The sequence below is a fragment of the Bos indicus x Bos taurus genome, chromosome 16, assembly GCF_003369695.1.
Source record: "Bos indicus x Bos taurus breed Angus x Brahman F1 hybrid chromosome 16, Bos_hybrid_MaternalHap_v2.0, whole genome shotgun sequence".
Taxonomy (NCBI): domain Eukaryota; kingdom Metazoa; phylum Chordata; class Mammalia; order Artiodactyla; family Bovidae; genus Bos; species Bos indicus x Bos taurus.
In genome coordinates this window covers 71747153-71774932 of record NC_040091.1, presented here as the reverse complement: position 1 = coordinate 71774932, position 27780 = coordinate 71747153, and the positions used below count along the sequence as shown (strand labels likewise).

General features: G+C 44.2%; 1 protein-coding gene across 2 annotated transcripts in view; it reads right to left on the bottom strand.

The window, feature by feature from the left end:
* KCNH1 (potassium voltage-gated channel subfamily H member 1) overlaps positions 1 to 27780 on the bottom strand; it is a 434009-nt gene that overhangs the window by 130380 nt on the left and 275849 nt on the right. For both annotated transcript variants that reach the window (XM_027565678.1, XM_027565679.1), the window contains exon 8: positions 2644 to 2843. In XM_027565678.1, coding sequence (XP_027421479.1) covers positions 2644 to 2843 — 200 coding nt within the window. The remainder of the gene's footprint in view (positions 1 to 2643; positions 2844 to 27780) is intronic.

Sequence of the window (27780 nt, the reverse complement as noted above, 5' to 3'; positions counted from 1 at the left end):
ACACATCCCCTAGATGCCCCGGTCATCACTGACCATTCCAGTCTGGAATGGAGGTGGTGGGATGGAGACAGGGCCTTGGGACTGGCTCTATCCCCAGCAATTGCCTGCCAAGGAATAGCAGCCACCCCAGGCCGGGCTGGGTTCTGCCCTGAGCTGCCACAATACTTCCTCTTCAATTTAGATCAGGACCTAGGAAAAATCCCAGAGCCCTCCAGGGAGACAGCAGGCAGGGGAAGGGAGGACCAGAGCTGATGAGTGCTGTCTCCCAGGGGCAGCCGCCCAGCCCAGCCTTGCAGTGAGGGCAGAAGAGGGCTTCTTTCTGGACAATCAGATTTACAAAGGCATCCTGGCCCCTGGGAAAAGGAGCCTCAGGCCTGAGCGATCCGAGTTCCTTTCTGCTCCATCAGCTGCCAGGCACCCACAGAACCTCCAGGGGCCGGGTCGAGACAGCAGAATAGAAACACAGGAGCAGTGGGGCCAGTGGTGAGCAAAGCCAGAGATGATGTCCCTCCCAACCAATGCCTGCCCGTCTGAGAGAGGAGGGCACCCCCATTTGGACTCATCCTTCCCTCCAGTCTGTGTTTTACAGTTGTTGTTTTTTTAAAAGCAGTAGTAGGAAAAAGCACAAGCTTTGAAGTCAGACAAAACTGGGTTCAAATCCAGACTTTGCCATTCTCAACTCTGTGGGGGCAATTAATAAAGTTAACTGGGCTGCTGGGTCCTCATACCCGGGGACAGTTCCCTCTCCAGGGTAGTTGTGAAGCATGTGAAGCAGGAACACAGGGCCAGAAGTGCAGTTAAGTATCTGCTCTTAATACAACTTTAAGACATGCTAGCTGGTATATTCGGAGAAGGCAATGGCACCCCACTCCAGTACTCTTGCCTGGAAAATCCCATGGACAGAGGAGCCTGGTAGGCTGCAGCCCATGGGATCGCAAAGAGTCGGACATGACTAAACGACTTCCCTTTCACTTTTCACTTTCATGCATTGGAGAAGGAAATGGCAACCCACTCCAGTATTCTTGCCTGGAGAATCCCAGGGACGGGGGAGCCTGGTGGGCTGCCGTCTATGGGGTCCCACAGAATCAGACACAACTGAAGCAACTTAGCAGCAGCAGCAGCTGGTATGTGGTATGGTTTCATTATTGCTATTATTACAGCAGATATTCAACAAAATCAAAGTATCCTCCCTTTGAAGTTGGGGTCAGTTAAATTTAGTTAAATTTTTCCATTTAAACTGTCAACTCTCAAGGGACCCTTCTAATGGAGAAAGACCAGAGTGTGAAGAGCGGACTCCCAAGACACTGAGTTTGGCTTTGAAGGTGTCATAAGGTATTTTTCAACAGTAAAATCATTCTGTTTGCCTCACTCTAACAAGGGAAGGAATCAGAATTCCCTGAATACTTAGGGAATGATGATTAAAGAGAGAAAAGCCATTCCAAAGACTGAAGCAGAGAAAAACTAACCTAGGATTACATCTTTGCTGAAAGAAAATATTACAAAGGAGATCATTCACAAATGATCATTCTCAAATATCTTTGTTCTTTCCAGTACCACCAAATTTTCTTCAGTTTATTGGAATGCATGTAGAATAATGCAACTTTTGGAGACTGGTAGGGATCTATTGCCATTTCTATTTCACAGGAACGTCTAGAAAAGAGCCTAAGGGATGCTCTGGTCAAATCAACTACTTATTAAGTAAAAGCCCTTGGTCGGTATCTCCCAGACTTGTCTTATGAATAGGACCCTTGTTCAAAATGCAGATTTTCCATCTCCATCCCACCTCATTCCTCCTCACAAATTTTCTGATTCCAAAGGTCCAGGATGATGACTGGAAACCCGTTTTTAATGACCACATCCTGGGAGTCCCATCAGGGCCAAGACTAGAGTAAAGCAATAGCCTTGGACACAAAATTTAAGGAGATTTAAAAACTCAGCCATCAAGACAAATCATGGGTTAGTCTCTCAGTTGTGTTCAACTCTTTGCCTCCCCACGGACTGTAGTCCGCCAGGCTCCTCTGTCCATGGGATTTCTGAGAAAAGAATACTGGAGTGGGTTGCTGTGCCATTCTCTAGGGCATCTTCCCAACTCAGGGACTGAACTTGGGTCACCTGCATTATAGGCAGATTCTTAACCGTCTGAGCCACCAGGGAAACCCCAAAACAAATTATAGTGTAGCACAATATTCTGAAAATCAAAATTCATGCATGAACAATATATCAAAAATCTGAATCGGAAACTTTGAATCAAAAGTGGATTCGCAGCAGAGATATGTCATCTTGGGGCAAGAGGTGAAAGGAAAATCAGTAATATTGGTCATCTCACCCTGGGTGGCCCTGATTCTTACCAGCATATCAGCTGATAAGGAAATCCTGCCATAGACAGACTTCTAGGCCATCTCCTCTTCAGGAGATACTGATACAATCTGCCTTACCAGTTGGTAATCTCTCTTAATCGCCGGTCCTTCAGAAAGGTTGATGGGCAAGCAATCAAAGTTTCTGGAGGTGGGACCTGGGATTCCAAAACTACATCCAGGTGAGTTCAGATGCACAGCCAGGAGTGAGAACCGTCTGAGGTAAGGCTCAGGAATCCCTGGGAAGGCTGAGGGGTGAGTGGTTTACCTGAGCCCATCACCTCCTTACCTTCTCTGTGTCAATGCCTCGGGACATGGACCAGGTGGACACGATGTAATCCATGACTCGCTCGCTCAGCCCCTTGGGCACCTGGTAGAGCTTCAAGAAGTCCCGGACACTGTTGAGCATCTCATGGTACCTGTTGGTGTTGGCGTACATCTGTTGGAAAATGGTCGTCACGTTCCCAAAGATGGTGGCATAGAGGAGCGCTAGCGGCAAGAGGAAGAGAAAAACACACGTGAGTGGTCCCTGAATAGGACCCAAGAAAGCCAAACTTGCCCAAAGCAGGCCAATGGCCAGAATGGCCTGCTCCAGAGCAGACGGTCCTGACCTTCTCAGGAGAAGCTCAGCCCAGGAGACTCTGGGATTGGACCCAGAGAAAGAGTCTCCAAATATCAGGCCACTAGTTGAGACTTGTGGGAGGCAGAGAGAGGGTGAAGGGAACTGGCATGACTAGGGTCAGAACCAGGATACAGATGGCAGTGCAGGCTGGGGACAGGACGGTTGAACTGCTTCACATATACTCATCACAAAAAGTCTGAGCCATGCCTGAAGCCGCTAGTTGAATGTACTCTTATATGCTCTGTACCGGCCCAAATCCAAGGATTGAAGTCGCTCAGTCGTGTCCGACTCTTTGCAACCACATGGACTGTAGCCTCCCAGGCTCCTCCATCCATGGGGTTTTCCAGGCAAGAATACTGGAGTGGGGTGCCATTTCCTTCTCCAGGGGAACCCAAATCCAAATCCATCAGCAATCATCTTTTAACAACTGTGCTGTCAACTACACTGCCTGCCAGAGACAGGATGGGGATGTGTCACTCAGTCCCGGCTCTCACACGGCAAGAACACGGCAAAAAGAGACTTTAAAGGTGGAATCACAAATAATTGAATAATAGCAAGCCTGCCGAGGGCACTGAAGGATGTTAGATCTTGCATGTTAACCCAGCACTCCTCTGCATTGTGATGCGGCTCCTGGGGGAAAAGCTTGGCCTTGATGTGAACAGAATAGTCAGGTCCCCTCTGAGACGTAACAAGCACATACTACATGCTACTGCTGCTCCCCCTACGTAAGTGTCACGGAGGAGGACCATTATGTCATCAGAAAACCCCACATTCTATGTGTAACCTGTATCTGCCTTTGGATACTAAGCTCAAGTGCTACCTCTTCCAGGAAGCCTCCCCAACACTCCTCCCCTCCATCTGTCCCCACAAGGGTGACTATGAGACTCCCCAAGCATACAAATCTAACTCAACTTTATCATACGTTGCATCCAGATAAACCCATCATAAGTTGGAAATATCTTAAGTTAAAAATGCACTTATACATGTAACCTACCGAGCATCATCAGATCAGATGAGTCGCTCAGTCGTGTCCAACTCTTTGCGACCCCATGAATCGCAGCTCAGCCTAATTACCTTAGACATGCTCAGAACACATACATTAGCTTACAGTTGGGCAATGTAACACAAAGCCTATTTTATAATAAAGTGTAAAATATCTTATGTAATTTATTAAATACTGTACTGAAAGTGAAAAGTAAGATGGTTGTTTCCCTTTATGATCGCATGGCTGACTAGGAGCTGCAGCTCACTGCCACCTGCCCAGCATCCCGAGAGAATCACTCTGTGCATCACTAGCCCAGGAAAAGATCAAAATTCAAACTGGAAGTACTGTTTCTGAAGGCATATCAATTTTGCACCACTGTAAAGCCAAAAAATCCCAAGTCAGAGACTGTGTTTCTGTCGAGCTCAGGTTGTACACACCATTTTGCAATCATATTCGTGCTCGCCTGTGCCCTCACAGGGTAGTCCTGCAGGCTGGACTCAGCTTTTCCTTGCCATGAAACCCTGGGAGCTGGTGCTACACTAGTGCCCAACAAAGTGTTTGTCACATTAGTGAGTTACATATGTGTTTGCTATGGCTTATTTTAAAAAAGAAGTGACTGAAATACAATGGCAGCACATTCAAAAGCAGAGACGTTACTTTGCCAACAAAGGTCCGTCTAGTCAAGGCTATGGTTTTTCCAGTGGTCACGTACAGATGTGAGAGTTGGACTGTGAAGAAAGCTGAGTGCCGAAGAATTGATGCTTTTGAACTGTGGTGTTGGAGAAGACTCTTGAGAGTCCCTTGGACTGCAAGGAGATACAACCAATCCATCCTAAAGGAGATCAGTCCTGGGTGTTCACTGGAAGGACTGATTTTGAAGCTGAAACTCCAATACTTTGGCTACCTGATGCGGAGAGCCAACTCATTGGAAAAGACCCTGATGCTGGGAAAGATTGAGGGCAGGAGAAGAAGGGGACAACAGAGGATGAGATGGTTGGATGGCATCACCGACTCGATGTACATGGGTTTGGGTGGACTCCAGGAGTTGGTGATGGACAGGGAGGCCTGGCGTGCTGCGATTCATGGGGTTGCAAAGAGTCGGACACGACTGAGGGACTGAACTGAAATACAATAAACTGTACATGTTAAAGTACACAACTTCGTGGGTTCTGACACATATACGCCCATGAAACAATTAGCACAATCAAGACAGTAGCATATCCATCACCCCTAAAAATTTGGTCATGTCCATTTATAACCCCCCTGACCCTTCTATCCCCAGGAAACTGCTGATGCTTTCTGTAGACTAGCTTGCATTTTAAAATATTTTATATAAATGGAATCATATGGTATATACTCTCTTTAAACACCATACAATACCTCCATTTAAAGTGTACAGTTCAATGGCTTTTAGTACATTGCTAGAGCTGTGCAATCATTACCACAATCTAAGTTTAGAATATTTTCATGCTTCACCAAAGGAAACCCTGTTCCCATTATTAGTCATTCCTCATTTCCTCCCTGATGCCCTAGCCCTAGGCAACTGAAAATCTACTTTCTGTCCCTATACATTTGCCTATTCTGGACATTTCATACAAATTAAATAATATATGTGGCCTCCTGTAACTAGCTTCTTTCATTTAGAATAATGTTTTCAAGGTTCATCCATGCTGTAGCATGTATCAGTACTTCATTTCTTTTTATTGTTGACTGATTAAATATCACAGTAATCCAAGTCTATGCCCCAACCAGTAACGCTGAAGAAGCTGAAGTTGAACAGTTCTATGAAGACCTATAAGACCTTTTAGAACTAAGACCCAAAAAAGATGTCCTTTTCATTATAGGGGACTGGAATGCAAAAGTAGGAAGTCAAGAAACACCTGGAGTAACAGGTAAATTTGGCCTTGGAATACGGAATGAAGCAGGGCAAAGACTAATAGAGTTTTGCCGAGAAAATGCACTGGTCGTAACAAACACTCTCTTCCAACAACACAAGAGAAGACTCTACACATGGACATCACCAGATGGTCAACACCGAAATCAGATTGATTATATTCTTTGCAGCCAAAGATGGAGAAGCTCTATACAGTCAGCAAAAACAAGACCAGGAGCCGACTGTGGCTCAGACCATGAACTCCTTATTGCCAAATTCAGACTTAAATTGAAGAAAGTAGGGAAAACCACTAGACCATTCAGGTATGACCTAAATCAAATCCCTTATGATTATACAGTGGAAGTGAGAAATAGATTTAAGGGCCTAGATCTGATAGATAGAGTGCCTGATGAACTATGGACTGAGGTTCGTGACACTGTACAGGAGACAGGGATCAAGACCATCCCCATGGAAAAGAAATGCAAAAAAGCAAAATGGCTGTCTGGGGAGGCCTTACAAATAGCTGTGAAAAGAGGAGAAGTGAAAAGCAAAGAAGAAAAGGAAAGATATAAACATCTGAATGCAGAGTTCCAAAGAATAGCAAGAAGAGATAAGAAAGCCTTCTTCAGCGATCAATGCAAAGAAATAGAGGAAAACAACAGAATGGGAAAGACTAGGAATCTCTTCAAGAAAATTAGAGATACCAAAGGAACATTTCATGCAAAGATGGACTCGATAAAGGACAGAAATGGTATGGACCTAACAGAAGCAGAAGATATTAAGAAGAGATGGCAAGAATACACAGAAGAACTGTACAAAAAAGATCTTCACGACCCAGATAATCACGATGGTGTGATCACTCACCTAGAGCCAGACATCCTGGAACGTGAAGTCAAGTGGGCCTTAGGAAGCATCACTATGAACAAAGCAGGTGGAGGTGAGGGAATTTCAGTTGAACTATTCCAAATCCTGAAACATGATGCTGTGAAAGTGCTGCACTCAATATGCCAGCAAATTTGGAAAACTCAGCAGTGGCCACAGGACTGGAAAAGGTTAGTTTTCATTCCAATCCCAAAGAAAGGCAATGCCAAAGAATGCTCAAACTACCACACAATTGCACTCATCTCACACGCTAGTAAAGTAATGCTCAAAATTCTCCAAGCCAGGCTTCAGCAATACGTGAACCGTGAACTTCCTGATGTTCAAGCTGGTTTTAGAAAAGGCAGAGGAACCAGACATCAAATTGCTAACATCCGCTGGATCATAGAAAAAGCAAGAGAGTTCCAGAAAAACATCTATTTCTGCTTTATTGACTATGCCAAAGCCTTTGACTGTGTGGATCACAATAAACTGTGGAAAATTCTGAAAGAGATGGGAATACCAGACCACCTGACCTGCTTCTTGAGAAATCTGTATGCAGGTCAGGAAGCAACAGTTAGAACTGGACATGGAACAACAGACTGGTTCCAAATAGGAAAAGGAGTTCATCAAGGCTGTATATTGTCACCCTGTTTATTTAACTTATATGCAGAGTACATCATGAGAAATGCTGGACTGGAAGAAACACAAACTGGAATCAAGATTGCCGGGAGAAATATCAATAACCTCAGATATGCAGATGACACCACCCTCATGGCAGAAAGTGAAGAGGAACTAAAAAGCCTCTTGATGAAAGTGAAAGTGCAGAGTGAAAAATTTGGCTTAAAGCTCAACATTCAGAAAACTAAGATCATGGCATCTGGTCCCATCACTTCATGGGAAATAGATGGGGAAACAGTGGAAGCAGTGTCAGACTTTATTTTGGGGGGCTCCAAAATCACTGCAGATGGTGACTGCAGCCATGAAATTAAAAGACCCTTACTCCTTGTAAGGAAGGTTATGACCCACCTAGATAGCATATTCAAAAGCAGAGACATTACTTTGCCAACAAAGGTTCGTCTAGTCAAGGCTATGGTTTTTCCTGTGGTCATGTATGGGTGTGAGAGTTGGACTGTGAAGAAGGCTGAGCGCCGAAGAATTGATGCTTTTGAACTGTGGTGTTGGAGAAGACTCTTGAGAGTCCCTTGGACTGCAAGGAGATCCAACCAGTCCATTCTGAAGGAGATCAGCTCTGGGATTTCTTTGGAAGGAATGATGCTAAAGCTGAAACTCCAGTACTTTGGCCACCTCATGTGAAGAGTTGACTCATTGGAAAAGACTCTGATGCTGGGAGGGATTGGGGGCAGGAGGAGAAGGGGGTGACAGCGGATGAGATGGCTGGATGGCATTACTGACTCGATGGACGTGAGTCTGAGTGAACTCCGGGAGTTGGTGATGGACAGGGAGGCCTGGCGTGCTGCGATTCATGGGGTCGCAAAGAGTCAGACACGACTGAGCGACTGATCTGATCATATCTGAGTGTTCTATGGGAAGGATATTCCCTATTTCATTTATCCATTCATCCGTTCACAGGCATTGGGGCCTTTCTACTGATAAATAGTGCTGCTATGAACACTTGTGTCCAACCTTTTGTCTGAACATGTTCTCAATTATTTTGGAGTAAAATTACTGTGTCGTACAGTAATTATGTTTAACACCTTGAACCACTGCCAAACTACCCTCCACAGTAGCTGCACCACTCTACATTCCCACTCGTGGCGTTTGTGGGTTCCACAGGGCTCCATATCCTTATCAACACTTGTTATCACCTGTCTTTTTGATTATTGCCAACCTAGTGAGTGTAAACTGCTCTCTCTCTGAAGCTTTGGTTTGCATTTCTCACATGAGTGATGATGTTAAACATCTTTTAATGTGCTTAATGACCATTGGCATGTTTTCTTCAGAGAATGTCCACTCAAATCCTATGCCCATTTTCAACTGGACTTGTATTATAAGTTATTAATATATTCTAGATATAAATCCTTTATCAGATACGATTTGCAAATACTGTCTCATATCATGTGGGTTGTCTTTTCACTTTCTTGATGGTATGGTTTGCAGCATTAAAGGTTTTAGTTTTGATGTAGTCTAATTATCTGTATTTTCTTCTGTTTCCTTTTTTGCCTGGCTTATTTCATTCAGTCTAATTAGTCTGAGATTGATCCATGTTGTTGCATGTATCAATAATTTATTAAGAAAAAAAGTGTTACCTTAAAAATAATTATAAATTCACAGAAAGCTGTAGACAGTACAGAGAGATCCACGTGCGTACCCTTCGCCTAATTGCCTCACTGGTTACAGCTTATATAAGTGGAGGATAACAGAAAAACTGAGTGATTTACATTGTTACAGAGTAAGCTATAGTTATGCATCATTTGATCACATGTGTACATTCATGTGTACCAAGCACCACAATCAAAATACAGAACTCTTCCATCACCACAGCCACCTCCCTTTTTTACCCCTTTATACTCACTCCCCCAGCAACCACTAATCCCTTCTCCCTTTTGATAATTACATCATCTCAAGAACATCATAGAAATAGCATCATACAGTACATGAGCTTTTGAGACTGGCTTTTTTCACTGAGTAAAACGCCCCTCGGGTCCAGCCACACTCTTGTGTGTATCAACAGTTCATTGCTCTCTACCGATGAATATAACCCATTGTACAGACACACCCCAATCATTTCTTCTGAATAATCTTCCTCGGGTTGACAGACTAAGGGAGGGAAAATAAAAGAAAGGCAGAGATATAGGGGAAGGGAAGGAAATCTTCAGTTAAATCTGGCAGCATTGGACACAGCTGCCTGGAAAACTGAAGACACAAATCTATCCAACAAGAACTGTAAATGAGGATGGGAAAGCATGCTGCCAGCTCTGGACAGGTGCCAGGAGTGGTGCCCATCTGAACAAAAGGAGCCAGATGAAAAGCAGAAGTCATCCAACCTGAAGAACGCAGACGCCAGATCTTCTAAGCTCGTAAATAGCCTCAAACACAAGAGGGGCCATAGCTCCTCCTGTCCAGTGATGGCACCAAGTGTGATCAAGGACAGCTTTGTTCCCAGGGAGTCTGACTCTCACTCAACGAGCCTGCATGGCAGTCCTGCCTCAGCTCGGTTTTCTGCTCCACCATGAACCAGAGGTCATCCATGCCAAGTAGAAGTGCCTTTCTCAGAATGGCTGCCAAAAGTTAATTGAATCTTGAAGCTTAAAAACAAAGTTACAACAAATTAATACAATCAGAATAGCTCTCTTGTCCATGATCTGAGAACCAGGGGCAGGTCTGAGAAACTGGTGTGCTGGTCAGTTAAGGCAGTGATGCCCACTCTTCCCACCCCTGCCTGCTTCTGAGGCATTCTGGAAGGTTAAGGCTCCACAGGAGGATCTTTCAGTTCAGTTCAGTTCAGTCGTTCAGTCGTGTCTGACTCTTTGCGACCCCATGAATCGCAGCATGCCAGGCCTCCCTGTCCATCACCAACTCCTGGAGTTCACTCAGACTCATATCCATCGAGTCAGTGATGCCATCCAGCCATCTCATCCTCTGTCATCCCCTTCTCCTCCTGCCCCCAATCCCTCCCAGCATCAGAGTCTTTTCCAATGAGTCAACTCTTCACATGAGGTGGCCAAAGTACTGGAGTTTCAGCTTCAGCATCATTCCTTCCAAAGAAATCCCAGGGCTGATCTCCTTCAGAATGGACTGGTTGGATCTCCTTGCAGTCCAAGGGACTCTCAAGAGTCTTCTCCAACACCACAGTTCAAAAACATCAATTGTTCGGCACTCAGCTTTCTTCACAGTCCAACTCTCACATCCATACATGACCACTGGAAAAACCATAGCCTTGACTAGACGGACCTTTGTTGGCAAAGTAATGTCTCTGCTTTTGAATATGCTATCTAGGTGTGTCATAACCTTCCTTCCAAGGAGTAAGCGTCTTTTAATTTCATGGCTGCAGTCACCATCTGCAGTGATTTTGGAGCCCAAAAAGTAAAGTCTGACACTGTTTCCACTGTTTCCCCATCTATTTCCCATGAAGTGATGGGACCAGATGCCATGATCTTCATTTTCTGAATGTTGAGCTTTAAGCCAACTTTTTCACTCTCCATTTTCACTTTCATCAAGAGGCTTTTTAGTTCCTCTTCACTTTCTGCCATAAGGGTGGTGTCATCTGCATATCTAAGGTTATTGATATTTTTCCCAGCAATCTTGATTCCAGCTTGTGCTTCTTCCAGCCCAGCGTTTCTCATGATTTACTCTGCATATAAGTTAAATAAGCAGGAGGACCTTATTCAATTATTACTATTATGAAATATCATTATTATTAAAAATGGATACTTCTTCTCTCAATGTCCCTTCTCTAATTTTATGTGAAGTGGGGTTTATTGTTGTTCAGTTGTGTCTGACTCTTTGCAACCCCATGGACTGAAGCGTGCCAGGCTTCCTTGTCCTTCACTCTCTCCTGGAGTTTGCACAAACTCATATCCATTGAGTTGATGCCATCCAACTGTCTCACCCTCTGTTGCCCCCTTTTCCTCTTGGCCTCACTCTTTCCCAGCATCAGGCTTTTCCAATGAGTCGGCTCTTCACATCAGGAGTGGCCAAAGTATTGGAGCTTCAGCATCAGTCCTTCCAGTGAATCAGGACTGATCTCCTTTAGAACTGACTGGTTTGATCTCCTTGCAGTCCAAGGGACTCTCAAGAGTCTTCTCCAGCACCACAGTTCAAAAGCATCAATTCTTTGGTGCTCAGCCTTCTTTATGGTCCAACAGTTATATGTTTTGAACATGTGTATTTTATTTACTGATGTCTATATATGATGTATTATGCCCTTAAATACTCAAAATAGAACTGGAAGACTTGAAGTCGAGCTATGACTTGAACACGTTTGAATGAGATGTGGGGAGGGAGAGAGGGAGACTGTCACGTCACTGTCAGGGCTGAACTCCACAGTGCAGAGCACACCCTGGGTGACTCTCAGTGTGGATCAGTTGCGTCCTCCCAAGAGCTAAAGAAGTAAGAGGGCCTTTCCCAACCCCAACACAAAATGTGGATTTGGATAAGAGCAGGTTAAAAAAAAAGAAAAAAAAAAAACCGTTAACATTCTATCACACCGAAGCTCTGTGTCCCATCCAGAGAAAAATAAAACAATATTCTCTGACCCTTAATTAGAAATCTCTGCATGGACTTTGGGAGAAAAGGCAGCAAAAGTTTTCATCTCTCTTTAGAAAGTTTAGTAATTCTTTTTGTATACATTATACATACACACTGTTTAAAGAGTTAGTGAGTGACTGAGTGAAGTCGCTCAGTCGTGTCTGACTCTTTGCGACCCTATGGACTGTAGCCCACCAGGCCTTTCCGTCCATGGGATTTTCCAGGCAAGAGTACTAGAGTGGGTTGCCATTTCCTTCTCCAGGGAATCTTTCCAATCCAGGGATCGAACCTGGGTCTCCTGCATTGCAGGCAGACGCTTTACCCTCTGAGCCAGGGAAGAGTTAAGTGGCTAAGATTTCATAAAATCCTTAGTCCCCTCGGCCTTCTTCCTTTTCACCCTGTCTCCTCTTCTGCAGAAGCACCCACTCTCAAGTAGCTGATTGCTTCGCTACTGATCTCCACATTTGAATATCACGCTCAGATTGCCTTGTCCAGATGCTTCAGTTTCAGGTGTTAGCCACTGACCTCTGAGAATTTAGCTTCCACTCACTTCCCCTTCCCCTACTTTCAATCTCATACTCAAACCCAATACATTTTCCCATTGTCCCACTCTCCCAAAATATACCATCATTTTGGTTAGACAACTATCTGTTTATATTATAACTAGATGAATGCCAGTCACAGTAAGTCTTGTGGTTACATTTCACATGACGACAGTGGTTACTTTTCCTTTCCTGCAATGTTTTCTAATAATAGACTTTGTCTTTTCATTTGCTTGGTTTAGTTGTCGCTAATTTGACTCCAGACTCTCCCACAGATAAATATGTCTCTTCTTAATATATTAAAACCCATTAGTTCATCTATCCACTTCATTTCCTCAAAGAAGTCCTCCCTGGAGGCTTCTCAACTGTTCCATTGTAGCTGTGTGGACGTGTCCACCCAGGAAGTCACTCCACCTATTGAGTCTGAGCCTTCAATTTCTGCATCTTGTGTCTTCTGCTGTTTTGGCTTATTCCTTTTTGTTGGTCAAAGACATCCTCTAATAGCTTTCTGAGAAGGGCTATAAGGGAGCAACACCTTTGAGACCTAACATGTTGACTCATACTCAGGTAATAATTTGTCTGGGTGCATAATTCTAGATTAGAAATCATTTCTCCCAGAATTTTGGGAGCATTTCCCCACTGTCTTGCTGTTGAGAAGTCAGAAGTATTCATACCCTTCCTCTTTCATACTGAACCTGTTTTCTTTCTCCTCTCTAGAAATTCACTTTTTACAATGTTCTAAAAATGCATGAAGATGTACCATTTGCTCTGGTTCAGGTTCCATCCATTGTGCTAGGCTTTCAATAAGCCCTTTCAACCCAAGAATTTATGCCCTTCATTTTAAGAACATTTTCTTGGGCTATTTCTATACTTTTCTCTCTTTCTTTTTTTTTTTTGTTAACTTTCCTCCAGCAGATCAAAGTGACAAGGAAAGGAAAAGAGAAGCGAGCAGAGGAGAGGTGAGAAAAGTAGATGAGCAGGGTGGTGACAGCAATCATGGACGCGCTGATGGAAGGATCAGCATTAATAAGGACACTTTTTAAACTTCTAGTCAGCTTTCTTTTAGCACCTGGATAAAATTCTTTGCAGTTCCTCAAAAGGCAAGGGAGAAGGGAAACTGAGAGTCTGTTCTATGAGCCCCAAATATTAAGAATCCCTAGTTGGACACAATATATTAAAGGCAATGGAAAAGGAAGGAGGAAGCACAACCCCTAGGATCTTTGGCGGGACAGAAAGATGCTCAAGGAGGGAGTCTACTAAGGAGTGTTGAACAGGCCACAGGTCCTAAGCTGCTGACCATTCTCTGCAACATATGACAGACTGTTCTCAGCCACACCCCTCCCCTCTCCTGTCCCCCTTTGGTAGACCTACTCCAGATGCAGCTCACCTACCTGCTACCAAGGGGAAGCCAAGAAGGGAGGAAACTGTCCTGTTGTTAGAAGGGCATCTCTGGAATGCCAGGTGACCAGCTTCTGCAGAGCTGTCAACTCTCACTGGCATATAACAATCTGATTTTTTTTTTGTTTGCTTTGTTACTTATTTTTTGGCACTGCCACGAAGCATGCAGGATCTTAGTTCCCCAATCAGGGACTGAACCTGCACTCCCTGCATTGGAAGCGCGGAGTCTGAGCCATGGGATTGCCAGGGATGTCCCCAGCATACTTCTAATAATCGGTGGGTTAAACAGACTTGTAGGCTTCTCCAGGAAGTTGGTCATTATTCATAAAATTATTTCTGTTGGAAATGCACTCCAGCTTTTAATAAACAAACTTGCACAGCATAACGGACTTCAAAATTCAAGAAGAAAAATAACTGTAAATAATAAGGCGCCACTTCAGCCGGCAAAGCTTATCTCTATCAAAACTTAGAGTAAAGAATATGAATCTTTTTCCTTTTTGTAATCATTTAAAAATCATTGCCCTCTATTGGTTGTTTATGGGTCTATCCACACTGACTTGGTTCAGTGTGGAATTCCACATAATAAACTAGAATATAAAGAAGACTCTACCCTCAAACCTATGTTTGTTTCTGTACTCTTAATACCCAGCAAAAGTTCATCAGGGTTTTTAACAGTATGAGGGGGCCTTAACCCTAATTTCTGATTCAGTAGGTATTCGGCAGGCCCGAAAAACAAAAGAAAGTTGCTCAGTCGTGTCTGACTCTTTGAAACCCCATGGACTGTAGCCCACCACGCTCCTCTGTCCATGGGATTTTCCAGGCAAGCATACTGGAGTGGGTTGCCATTCCCTTCTCCAGGGGATCTTCCTGACCCAGAAATCGAACCCGGGTCTCCTGCACTGCAGGCAGATTCTTTACCATTCGAGCCACCAAGGTGGGCCCTGGAGTGTTTTTATTCTAACAAGCTCCCAGGTGATGCTGCTACTCCTGGGAACTTTGGGAAACATGCTACTAAGTCTATCTTCTATTACAATCCAAGTTTTAATTTACAATATGTTGTCAAACTCTATGGACACAAACATGAGTTTTGATTTCCTCTTCAAATAAGCACATTGGGTATTCACTGATTTTTCTTTTTTTTTTTAAGTGCAAAGGTAGATGGAAAGAGTTGCTTATCTATAAAAAGCCCAGTTTCTGAATATAGACTATAACATTCTCTCTCCCTCTCTCCCCTCCTTGCTTCTTTAATGCTTCTTCTTCTCTGGCTATGCAGCACGCCCAGGTTTCATAGGTACCAACAAGAAAAATTGAGGAAATAGAAGCTCTTTCTAAATTTGCTTTAAACTAGATAGCGCCTGAAATTCAATATCCATTAAGATCATGCCTCACTACAGCTTTTTTTTTTAAATGAGGCTTAATTTCTTCATTTTTTTTTTTGAAGAAAAAGGAAAAAGACATGTTATATGAGTTTCCCTTAAAACAAAATCACCAGTCTAATGATCCTTAATTCCCCATTAGCCAGCCATCTGATGAGGACGAAATGCTCATTAAGTCGGGTAGCTACGCAGGTGAGTTTGGAGGGAAGGTTATTAACACACCTAACATAGGCACTGAGATTTCCAAGCAGTTCAGAGACATTCTTCCACTTCCACGACATGAATGACATACAGAAAGAAGATTCTAAGAAGGCAGAGAAACAGCTCAGATTTTGAATCTTCTGCTTCCTATGTTAGGTGTAGCCCAGCAAACCCTGCTCAGTGAATGCAGAAACCTGTGCACCCATAATGTTATCTGAAGGAAAGATGTTATCCTCACAGTTACACCCTCCTGGGTTGTAACTTAAGAGCTGTGTGGCCAGAGGCAAATTACTTCGTTCCCCCTTCATTTCTATTCATCTGACAGCAGGAAAAATACCTGTTTACCTCCCTGGATTGTTAGGAAAATGGGATACGGTGTTAAAGTGTCGGGAGTATGAAGCAGGAACATACAGACCCTCAGTGTATCTATCCTCACAGCTCATCGTCCTGTGAAAAAGTGAAAGTGAAGTCGCTCAGTCGTGTTGGACTCTTTGAGACCCCATGGACTGTAGTCTACCAGGCTCCTCTGTCCATGGGATTCTCCAGGCGAGAATACTGGAGTGGGTTGCTATTTCCTTCTCCAGGAGATCTTCCCAACCCAGGGATTGAACCCCGGTCTCCCGCATTGTAGGCAGACGCTTTACCATCTGAGCCACCAGGGAAGTCCTGTAGTCACCTGTAAAGAATACACACACCCAAGAACATTTCCTCAAGACAATAATGAGCAATGGTAGTCTGAACGGAGTCTGTCTTTTATTTGCACGCTGTGCTGTGCTTAGTCTCTCAGTCGTGTCCAACTCTTTGCGATCCCACGGACTGTAGCCCGCCAGGCTCCTTTGTCCATGGGATTCTCCAGGCAAGAATACAGGAGTGGGTTGCCATGCCCTCCTCCAGGGGATCTTCCCAACCCAGGGATTGAACCCAGGTCTCCTGCATTGCGGGCAGATTCTTCACCATCTGAGCCTCAGGTGGACTCAAAATTTATCATTACAGGAAAATATGGCAGTCCAGAAGAGACATGTCTGAAACCAGCACATCATGTACAAACAGATGCTTTCAAAGGAATCTCTAAAATCCAGAAATGTTGAAGAACTTTGACATACCAGCTGACAGAAAGACTACTGAGTGGTTCTGAATGAAGCTGCTTGTGGATTAGGAAGAACTGAAGGGTAAGTGTACGTGGTCAGGTGGGGGGCAGTGGAGACAGGAAGAGAGGGTAGGGAATAGGCCTGGAAACTAGATCTAGTCCTCATTTCATGTCATCTGGCCCACATGACAGCAACACATCTAATTTTGTTACTGTATTTTCGGTCTTTGCTGCTGTTGCTGCTTTTCTTATTCTAATGGGATAATGACAGAGTGGGCGTGAGGACGTTTATATTGGCATGGTGACTGGCAACTCACTTTCAAAACCTTATTTCCTGTGACTTGAAGCCCATAGCTATGAAACTCATTGTCTGGGAAGAAATGCGTAGCAACAAAGGGAAGGAAAAGAAGTAAAGGCTCCTTGCCATGCCAGCAGATCAAACCAGCATAGGAGAATGCAGTTTGCACTTTAGACAAAAAGGTGCAATTTGGAATCCTGGTTCCACCCCCAACCTTGGGATGATGGGTTCACCCTCTCTAAATTTCATCATATATAGTAGACTTTAATAATTACCTTTTGGTTTATTTTTAAATAAGTGGTATAATATATATAAATTGCTTATCACAGTACCTGGTACAAAATAAATGCTCAATATAAAATAACAAGAATTAATCGCAGAATGGTTAAGGACCATTTCCAGGTTATTTCCTGGAAATGTTCCTTCACTAAGTTAATCATCAGATATTTTAATTCAACAAACATTAGCTCAATACTCAAGTGAGTCATGTGCTGGGAAGCAGCATGGTTCAGTGAACACAGCTCAGGCTCCGAAGAGAAGGAACCGAGGGTATAAATTATTGGTCCTGCCACTAACTCAAGTCATAAGAACCTCAGTTTCCTCATTTATGAAAGGGAGAGGGTAATCTCCACCTCTCAGAGTCTCAGTGAAGATTCAATGAGTTAACTCGATAAATGCCAGCCACAATGCTGGCATGGGGTGGATTGGAAATAAATCTTAGTTTCCTCTTTGGAACCACCCACTGTGAACATCCCTCCATCAATCACCCCTGACTCCAGTCTCCTCAGTCCTCGGCTTTGTGTGGGTACCTCCTCCTGCAGTATATAGGTTTGTGCTTGTCCTTAAATAGTGACTTTCCAGATTGCAGGAAGTGGTGGGGTCACTTCAGGGGCATATTCCTTTGCATTCCGTAGGTGCTCAGTAAACGCAGCTGACTAACACTTGAAGACACTATTCCAAAAAGGGGATTTGTCTAGGTTCAATTATACAAGGTACAAAGAGAACTAGAACCTGGGCTTCCCAGGCGGTGCTAGTGGTAAAGAACCTGCCTGCCAACGCAGGAGACAGGGGTTCAATCCCTGGATTGAGAAGATCCCCCAGAGGAGGAAATGGCAACCTACTCCAGTGTTCTTGCCTGGAGAATCCCATGGACAGAGGAGCCTGGAGGGCTAGAGTCCATAGGGTCACGAAGAATCGGACACAACTGACTTTAGCATGCACAAAGAGAGCTCGATCCAAACACAATGTGGGTTCACTTTTCCCACATGCCATCACCAATTCTCTGACACCAACTGGATGTCTTACAATTCAGCTCATTTCTGAGACCATCAGATTCCAATAAGCTGAGGGCTCAATCCCAAGACAGCCCTCTACTTCAGTTCCCAATGCAAGTCTAGGTCGTCACCTGTGCTTCTCATTGTCTGGTTGCACGTCAGAGAGTCCCACTGCATCCTCTTTGTATTACATTCATTTGCTAGAGGGGCTCAGAGAACCCAGGAAATTCACTTACTCACTCAGTTCAGTTCAGTTGCTCAGTCGTGTCCGACTGTTTGTGATCCCATGAACTGCAGCACACCAGGCCTCCCTGTCCATCACCAACTCCCGGAGTTTACTCACTAGATCACTGGTTTATCACAAAGGATATTAAGGGATACAATTCAACAGCCAGATGAAGACACATATAGGGTGAGGCTCCAAACAAAGAGACTTCTGTCCCTGTGGAGTCTGGGGTCTAGCATGGTGGTACATGGAAGCACTCGGGTTCATGAACCTGAAAGTTCTCCAGATCCATCCTTCTGAGTTTTGATGGCAGATTCATTACATAGGCATGCTGGATTGCATCACTGGTGACTGAACTCAGTCTCCAGTTTCTCTCCTTTCCCAGGTCAGGGGTGGGACTGAAAGTTCCAAGTCTCTATCACGTGGCTGGCTCCACTGGCAACCAGCCTCCATCCTTTGGTGGGGTCCACAAGTTGCCTCGTTAACACATCGAGGACACCTTTATTGCTTTCATCACAGAAAATGGCAAGGGTTTTAGCAGCTCTGTGCCAAAGACAGGGACAAAGACTAAACATGCATTCCTTACCATGAATCATAATATCGCACAAGAGTTTCTCAAAGTTTGGTCTTGGGCACAGGCATTTGGTAGAAATGCAAGTTCTCAGGCCCACCCCAGACCTACTGAATCAGAATGTCCGGGGTGAGGTCCAGAAATTTGTGTTTTTTCAAACTCTCCAGGTGCTGTTGACGCCCCCTGAAGTTTGAGAAGCTCTGCTTTACCTCATCCTCATCCTCAGTATTTCCCTAATAAGTTTTAAGCATAAGGCCTTACCCCAAGGGAGGAGAATGGCCAGAGGGGGGAAAAATAGTGGGCCATATTGAGGAAGCACTAGAGGCTATGAAGACAGCTGACCTTATTGGACAGAGCAATGGCAATAAAGCCAGGAGAGAATGAGAGAGTAACCCCACAGGTCAGCGACTTGTGGAAACACTACACTCAGCTCTGATTTCCTGCCAGCACTATGCCCTCTTTGGGCCACCTACTGTGAAGAACTGACTCGTTAGAATAGACCCTGCTGCTGGGAAAGACTGAAGGCGGGAGGAGAGGGGGACAACAGAGGAGACGGTTGGATGGCATCACCAACTCAATGGGCATGAGTTTGGGTGGGCTCTAGGAGTTGGTGTTGGACAGGGAGGCCTGGCAGCTCATGGGGTCGCAAAGAGTTGGGCACGACTGAGCAACTGAACTGAACTATACCCTCATTCCTCAAGTTGGACAGCTATTCCCCCCAAATCAGAGAATATAAAACCCTCCTAACATTCCCTATTTTATAACAAGAAAAGCCTGCAAACTCTCATTTAATATCTTGCTAAGAATAGCACAAATTCCTATACCACGTTAAACCTCTGCCGTGGTGGTGACTGTCACTTAACAAGCAGAATTCTTACAGGGAGACAGAAGGTTATTTTCAGCTATTTCTCATCTGTCGAATAAAAACAACAGCTCCGACCCCATGGTAACCCATTAACAATGCAGTCTGTGCCACCTCATTCCAACCAGTGGTTTAATAGCACCACAGATAAAGGCCCAGCAATTTCCACAGGCAATTACTTCTGCAAATGAATCGAGAAGGTCAGACGCAAGTTGAAAAGGTCTCCTAATAATTTGCTACTTTCACTTATTTTGTGCTTGCTGAGTTCGTGATTGCAAAGAGATGACCATTAAGTACAGTCTTACCTGGCTAACAGTAGGCTGCCTTGCAGGTTTGCAAACCCAGGCCTTGCTTTACTTCACAATGGGAGCCCTATTTCTCCACTATGAGTCATCAAAAAGAATCTAATTAGCAAAGCCATCTAAAAATGACACGTACTTTTTGAAGTCATTTAAACAAGCATGTTAACCTTAACTGGGGTCATTTTCAGTTCTGTCTATTCCTAAAGTTATAAGCTCACACAAAGCTCAAACTTTTTTTTAATACCATCTCAAAATGGAAAAAAGAAACTATTCAGAAGGTACTACTGTCACCATGGTGAACTAAATTGGACCAGCACAAGGACCACAGACAGGGCCTCTTATACCTCCTCCAATGATAAGAACAGAAATTGAAATCACTTTCTCATTGTTGACAACTCTGGTCTCAGCACCTCTAGCATCTGCTGATTTTCCTCACTGAACCACCGTTAGTCTCTTAAGCTTTTCAAAAGCAGAATTGGAGGTATTTAGTTGCCAGGTGACACTGTGGGTCACAGTGCCTCTCTCCACCCTCCCTCCAGAATGTCAGATCCCCCAGCTTCCCACTACCCAGGATGCCAAGAAGTCGGGAGCTGTAAACTATCCCACCGGACAGAACTGTCCTTCTTTCCTGACTCAGTGGTGCTAATCCCAAGTCCACTGTCTCATAGCTATAAGGCAAGTGACCCCACCCGTTTGGGCACTGGGGGCCCAGATAGTTGTTTAATGAATGAATAAATAAGTAATGATGACAGTAAAAATGACAACTAGCATTTACATGGTTTTACTATGTAAGAGTTATTGTTCTAACCATTTGGCATACATGATTTATCTTAATGGTAGCTACTACCATTATCTTCATTTGATTAATAAAGAATCTGAGTCAAGAATGTTTAAGTGACTGGCACAAGGTTGCACAGCTGGTGAGGCAGATGGAAGATTCACACCCTGGCAGGCTGGCTGGGGAATGGCCTCCACCACGGTACCAGATGCCTCTCTAAACACAGGTCTGCCGGATACTATTCCAATGCTTCATATATATTGAATATTTCAGTCTCTTAGCATCACTGACTCGATGGACGTGAGTCAGAGTGAACTCCGGGAGTTGGTGATGGACAGGGAGGCCTGGCGTGCTACGATTCATGGGGTCGCAAAGAGTCAGACACAACTGAGTGAGTGAACTAAACTGAGGCCCTATAAGGTAGGGTCTATCATTAGCCTTTATTACAGATGGGCCAAGATCACCAAGCTAGCTAGTATGGAGCTGGATTCAAACCAAGGCAGATTCTAAGATACTAAGTCCATGCCCCCAAACTTTACACCAGAGTTTTTCAGCCTCTGCGCCATCAGTATGCCGGTCCAGTGAATTCTTTGCTGTGGGAAGTGGTCATGTGTGTCACAGGACGTGTAGCAGAGGCTCTAGCCTCTACCCTCTGATGCCAGGACCACCCCAAATGTGGTCATGAAGAATGTCTCCAGCCATTGCCATGACCTTTGGCAGGCAAATTCACAGCCAGCTGAGGATCACTGCTCTACACTCTACTTCTTTCCCTTCAATCAATAAACCTGCTGAATGATGGAGTCAGACAAGAAACAGGACTGCATGGGATCTGAAGTCCCTGTAATCTCCCCAAAAATGGCTGATTATGAATTGTGGACTATGGGATTGAAAGGAAAAATTGAAGTGGACACTAGTCCTATTCCTAATGACAAAAACTTGGTCTTTCTCATCTTCTTAGATACATAAAGACAATTGTGTCTATAAAAACACATAAAGACACATAATTTACATACTAATGATGATGTCCATAATTGACTCTGAGGACTTCTTATAAGCCTAGATATTTGTCTTCCACAAAGATTTTAATCAGGTAGGAAATAATTCTCTTACCAATACATTCACCTTGAATCTCTGCTGCTTCCTTCTCACTAGGTCTGACACATCTCGCAGTAGAGGCTTGGAGTCACATGATTCAAGGGTTAAATACCAGTTATCTGCTACTCACTTGCTGTGCAACTTTGGGCAAAACACTTAACCTCTCTGACCTCTATTTTCCTCATGTATCAAAAGGGGATAATACTCTCTGCCTTACGGTAGGATTTTGGTGAGGATTAAAGGTCCATCTAGTCAAGGCTATGGTTTTTCCAGTGGTCATGTATGGATGTGATAGTTGGACTATAAAGAAAGCTGAGTGCTGAAGAATTGATGCTTTTGAACTGTGGTGTTGGAGAAGACTCTTGAGAGTCCCTTGGACTGCAAGGAGATCCAACCAGTCCATTCTAAAGGAGATCAGTCCTGAATATTCACTGGAAGGACTGATGCTGAAGCTGAAACTCCAATACGTTGTCCACCTGATGCAAAGAGCTGACTCACTGGAAAAGACCCTGATGCTAGGAAAGATTGAGGGCAGGAGGAGAAGGGGACAAGAGAGGATGAGATGGTTGGATGGCATCACCGACTCAGTGGACATGAGTTTGAGTAGGCTCTGGGAGTTGGTGATGGACAGGGAGGCCTGGCATGTTGCAGCTCATGGGGTTGCAAAGAGTCGGACACGTCTGAGCGACTAAACTGAAATGTGATGTTGTACATGAAGTGCTCCATGTAGCACGTGCCAAATACAAGTCAGTTATTGCTATGTTATTATCATTCAAGGTCCAACTCAAAATGTAAGTCTTCCAGAAGCCTCCCAGATTCACCACATCTAACTTCCCCACTGTGCTTGCTCTCCAGTGTGATTCATATGTGAAATCAATAATAATTCAGATGGGCCCTTCTCACCTGGAACCTCCATGGCCATGATTCTCAACCAGGGCCATATTAGAATCACCAAAAGAGCTCTTTAAGATTTACAGTTTCGCAGGTTTCCTAGAAGTGGGGTAAGAAGAGGGTGAATAAGTAGATGTTTTAAAACTTCCCCTGATTCTTACAGGCATCATTGTCTCACCCCCATCTGTGAGCAACAACTAGATGCATCGTTTTCAGAAAGTCTGGTTATGTCTGACTATTTTTTAGGAAAAGAGTGTGATGTCTTTATGAAACAGATTATAAAACAATATCCTTAGCCAAGAAGTACTTAGTACTACTTGGGTACTGATGATTCAAAAATAAAAGAGGGAAATAGTTAACTGAAGAAATTAGGACTAAGTTGATAAATGAATTTTTCCTAGTTCAGAAGAAATAACCTTATGCTAAATTCAGATTTTACAGAGACTTGGGTTTGATCTCTGCGTTGGGAAGATCCACTGGAGAAAAGAATGTATCCTCTTCTCCAGTATTCTTGTCTGCAGAATTCCATGGACAGAGGAGCCTAGAGGCTACAGTCCATGGGGTCGCAAAGAGTTGGACATGACTGAACGACCAACACTAACTTAAGGAACTTTTAGGCCTTGAAATTAGCAAGGTTATTATGTCTCGTGAAGAGAGATGTTAAGGAGATTTACCAAGTGTTGGGGAAGGAAACAGAACCTTCACCAGGGCTCAGAACAGCCAAGCTTTGAGTATCTGCTATGACATTTAGGACAGGCCAAGGGCCCCGGGCTCCCTGCCCTGAATCATTGGGGCTGCAAGACAGTCAAAGTTACCTGAGGGTAGGGAGAAAGATAAAAAGGAAGCTTAGCAGTGGTGGATATATTGAGCTTAGGGAGGGAAAATATCAACACTCAACTTGTACTTAGCTTATTTACTTCTGTATTTACATACTTTGATAAATCTGTCCCCAAAATAGCAATCAGAGATTACTGGGTTTCATGTGTTTGTGCTAAGTCATTTCAGTCATCTCCAATTCTTTGCGATCCCATGGACTGCAGCCCGCCAGGCTCCTCTGTCTATGGGATTCTTCAAGCCAAGAATACTGCAGTGGGTTGCCATGCCCTTCTCCAGGGGATCTTCCTGACCCAGGGATCAAACCCATGTCTCTCACCTCTCCTGCACTGGCAGGCGGGTTCTTTACCACTAGCACCGCCTGGGAAGCCCTTACTGGATTCCACTGTTCTGTGAATAGTGCTGTTTTTAATGGAACAGGTGTGGCTTCCTCTAGATTTCTTAGTTTCACCACAGCCTCTCCACTGAGCAGTTGACTTGGCAGTAGTTATCAGAGACTGAGAGAACAGTGCTTAGAAAAACACAATTAGCCTTGAGATAAGTAGAAGAAACCACCCTGAGAGAATTCTGCAGGAGGGGCAAGGCAGAGGTGAGAAGGAAGCATGTGGGAAGGAATTCCAGACAACAGAAATGATATCTGCAAAGGAGCTGAGGGCAGGATAGGGAAACGTGACTAGAACACAGGCTATTTAGCTGCGACATTAATACATGAAAAAAGAGACTTCATCTAACTAGTCTAACTGAGCCAAGAAAGACCTCCTGCATGAAGAGACGTCAGAACTGCATTTTGAATTATTCTGGTAAATGCGGGAGTGGGAATACATGGGAAATTCCAGGCAAAGGGAATATGATGGCTAAGACGGGAAGTTTGAGAACAAATTTTGTCTGATGAACTGCACGTCTCTCAGCATGGCTGATGCCTAGAATTCAAGGATGGCAGTAGGGTGATCCTAAGGGGAGAGCTTGGTGTGTGACAAGACCCGCCTCATGTAGGGTGTCCTCGGGTTTTATCTGGACGGCAGTGGAGCTCCTTTTCTATACTTGTTCTCTCCCACCTTGGGATCAGCAAGACAACAGCCACGACCAACTCAACCAGCATCCCAGGATGTGGACGCTGTTCATTCTGTTCGTGGGTTTCAAGAGAGGGTTCAGAGCAGCCACCCACTGGGTGCGCATCCTAATGGTTGGCATAAGGCCAAGGAAGACACTGTCCACCTCCGTGTTTATGAGTGATCGATCCACTTAGCATCACATCTTTCAGACTGATAATTTGGTTTGCCAAGACAAGGCATCAATATACATTATAGAATTAACTTGCCAATCCCAATACAAAATGTTCACTAGTAAAATTTTTCCAATTGCCATCGCTTCTGTAACTTCAAATATTTTCCACCTTTATTCAGCACAAGGGGAGGAGTTTCAGGAAGTTATTTTTGTTGAGGTCTACATGTGCCGGTTAATCAGAAGACAAGCAACAGGCCCGCCTCTCCTCCTTTGGACAGCACTCGCCCATCACTACCCCAGCATACACACAGGGCAGAGGTCCTGGCTCCACGCCAGCCCTCCACCTCTCTTCTAAAATTGAGAATCCAGTTCTACTCAGAGAGGCTCTTCTGAGCCAATCAACTCTCTGGATGGCCCCCTGAATCTGAAAAGGAGGGATGCAAAGAACCCAAGAAATGACAGGGTTGGCCCTGGGAGCATGGCTATGACACTGCCATCAATATGAGGAGGTCAAAGGAAATTCAAAGGGGCCCAGCATTTAGAAAGAGCAGACAGTCCGTATTCTTTCCTGAGAGGCCTGGTCAAAACCTTGTGCTGCCCCCAGTGGGGCTCATTAGCTCGCTCTAGGGGGGCCAGCGGCAACAGCCTCTGAGGGGTGAGCACTCTGTCACTGACACGTTTAGACCTGCCCGCTCAGGGTGCTCATAGAGATAGTCCAACTTTCAGGCAGTATTTTAATATTTTTAAATATTAAAATCCCAGGATGTGGACGCTGCTCTGCTCGTGGACAAATCACTAGTGTGGATGCTCCCGGCCCATCTCTCATTTGGGGCAGCCCTGCTCCTTTCTGATCTCTGGTTACAACAGGAGGGTCTTGCTGTCAGAATGATCAAACTGAATCCCATTTGGCATTTGCTTGCTCTTGTTGCATAGAGATTTCAGATCTCCTGCCCATTCTGGAACTAAAAACAGTACAACTACTTAACTGAAATTGAGTTAGTTTTCAGACAATCACTTCACTCCAATGGAAAAACTGGATCTCTTCATTTATTTACTCCACAAACATTTGCCAGGCATCTCTCTTGGGACGGGTCTGGTGCGAGTGCTCAGATGCAATGTCTGATAAGACTTGGTCCCAAAAGGAACAAATGAGCCATGGTGTGGCCAGGGTGCAATCTAGACTGAGGGCGGCAGAGGCAGGCAGGGCGTGCAGTACACTCAGAGAAGAGTTTTAAAAGATAAATGGGAGCTAGGGTTATGGCAGTGGAGTGGAGAAGGAAGACTCGCTAAAAGGCAACCGGTTCAGCCCTGGAGCACCAGGTATGGATGGGAGATGGTGAAAGAGGACGGGTGGGTCAGGGCCCAGCCAAGACACATGGGTGTTCACTTAATCAAGACTTGCTCACCAAACTACGAGTGTGTGCTATGAACCCGTGGACATTTTCAGAGCTTCATTAAATATAATGAGGGCACAGGGACTGCCCTTTGCTGAAGAATGTACACACACTCAGTTATTTCCAGTTTCATTGCTTTGGTTAAATCCTAGGACAGCAATGAAATCACTGCAGATAATCAGCCAATTGGTCAAGGAACATGGATTGAATGCCTGAACTCCTCACCCACCAACTTTCCTTCAGCTCTTCTCATCAGTCCCATCATGCAGGTATCATTTCTGCATATTCCTTTCCTCACTCTTCTCATTACCTGACGTCTCTACTTCTGCTTAGTCTCTGGTCTCCACTTTCTCCATTCCATCCCCGCTGCTTCTTCTAGTGTTCAGAACCACTCCTTATCAAAGGTCCACATTTCTACTGCTTCCCAAGCAGTTCCCCCCAAACCACCCCAAATCCTGCCTCTACACTGCAGTGGCCATCTATCCAAGGCATTCTTTTCGTCATATCGATCCTGGCTCTGAACTCAGGGATTCCCCATCAAGCACCTATAAAAACTATAAAACTCCTTCTAAGCATGGTGCCCAAGCATGTGGTCCAATTGTAACAGGGAAGAACAAATCTCCCTCTATATTAGATCTATTCCTTTTACTTTAGCCTTTGCATTCTAATGCCTTTGCTTTAAGTTAAGAATGTTGCCCCAGCCTAAAATATACAGGATAGCCTATTCTAAGGCTCTGATCTTTAAGAGAAGAATGGAACTTGGGGAATCAATCTGCCCGACTTCAGGCTCTACTACAAAGCCACAGTCATCAAGACAGTATGGTACTGGCACAAAGACAGTAATACAGATCAATGGAACAAAATAGAAAGCCCAGAGAAAAATCCACGCACATATGGACATCTTATCTTTGACAAAGGAGGCAAGAATATACAATGGAGAAAAGATAATCTCTTTAACAAGTGGTGCTGGGAAAACTGGTCAACCACTTGTAAAAGAATGAAACTAGAACACTTTCTAACACCATACACAAAAATAAACTCAAAATGGATTAAAGATCTAAACTTAAGACCAGAAACTATAAAACTCCTAGAGGAGAACATAGGCAAAACACTCTCTGACATACATCACAGCAGGATCCTCTATGACCCACCTCCCAGCATATTGGGAATAAAAGCAAAAATAAACAAATGGGACCTAATTAAAATTAAAAGCTTCTGCACAACAAAGGAAACTATAAGCAAAGTGAAAAGACAGCCTTCAGAATGGGAGAAAATAATAGCAAATGAAGCAACTGACAAAGGACTAATCTCAAAAGTATACAAGCAACTCCTACAGCTCAATGTCAGAAAAATAAATGACCCAGTCAAAAAATGGGCCAAAGAACTAAACAGACATTTCTCCAAAGAAGACATACAGATGGCTAACAAACACATGAAAATATGCTCAACACCACTCATTATCAGAGAAATGCAAATCAAAACCACTATGAGGTACCATTTCATGCCAGTCAGAATGGCTGCGAT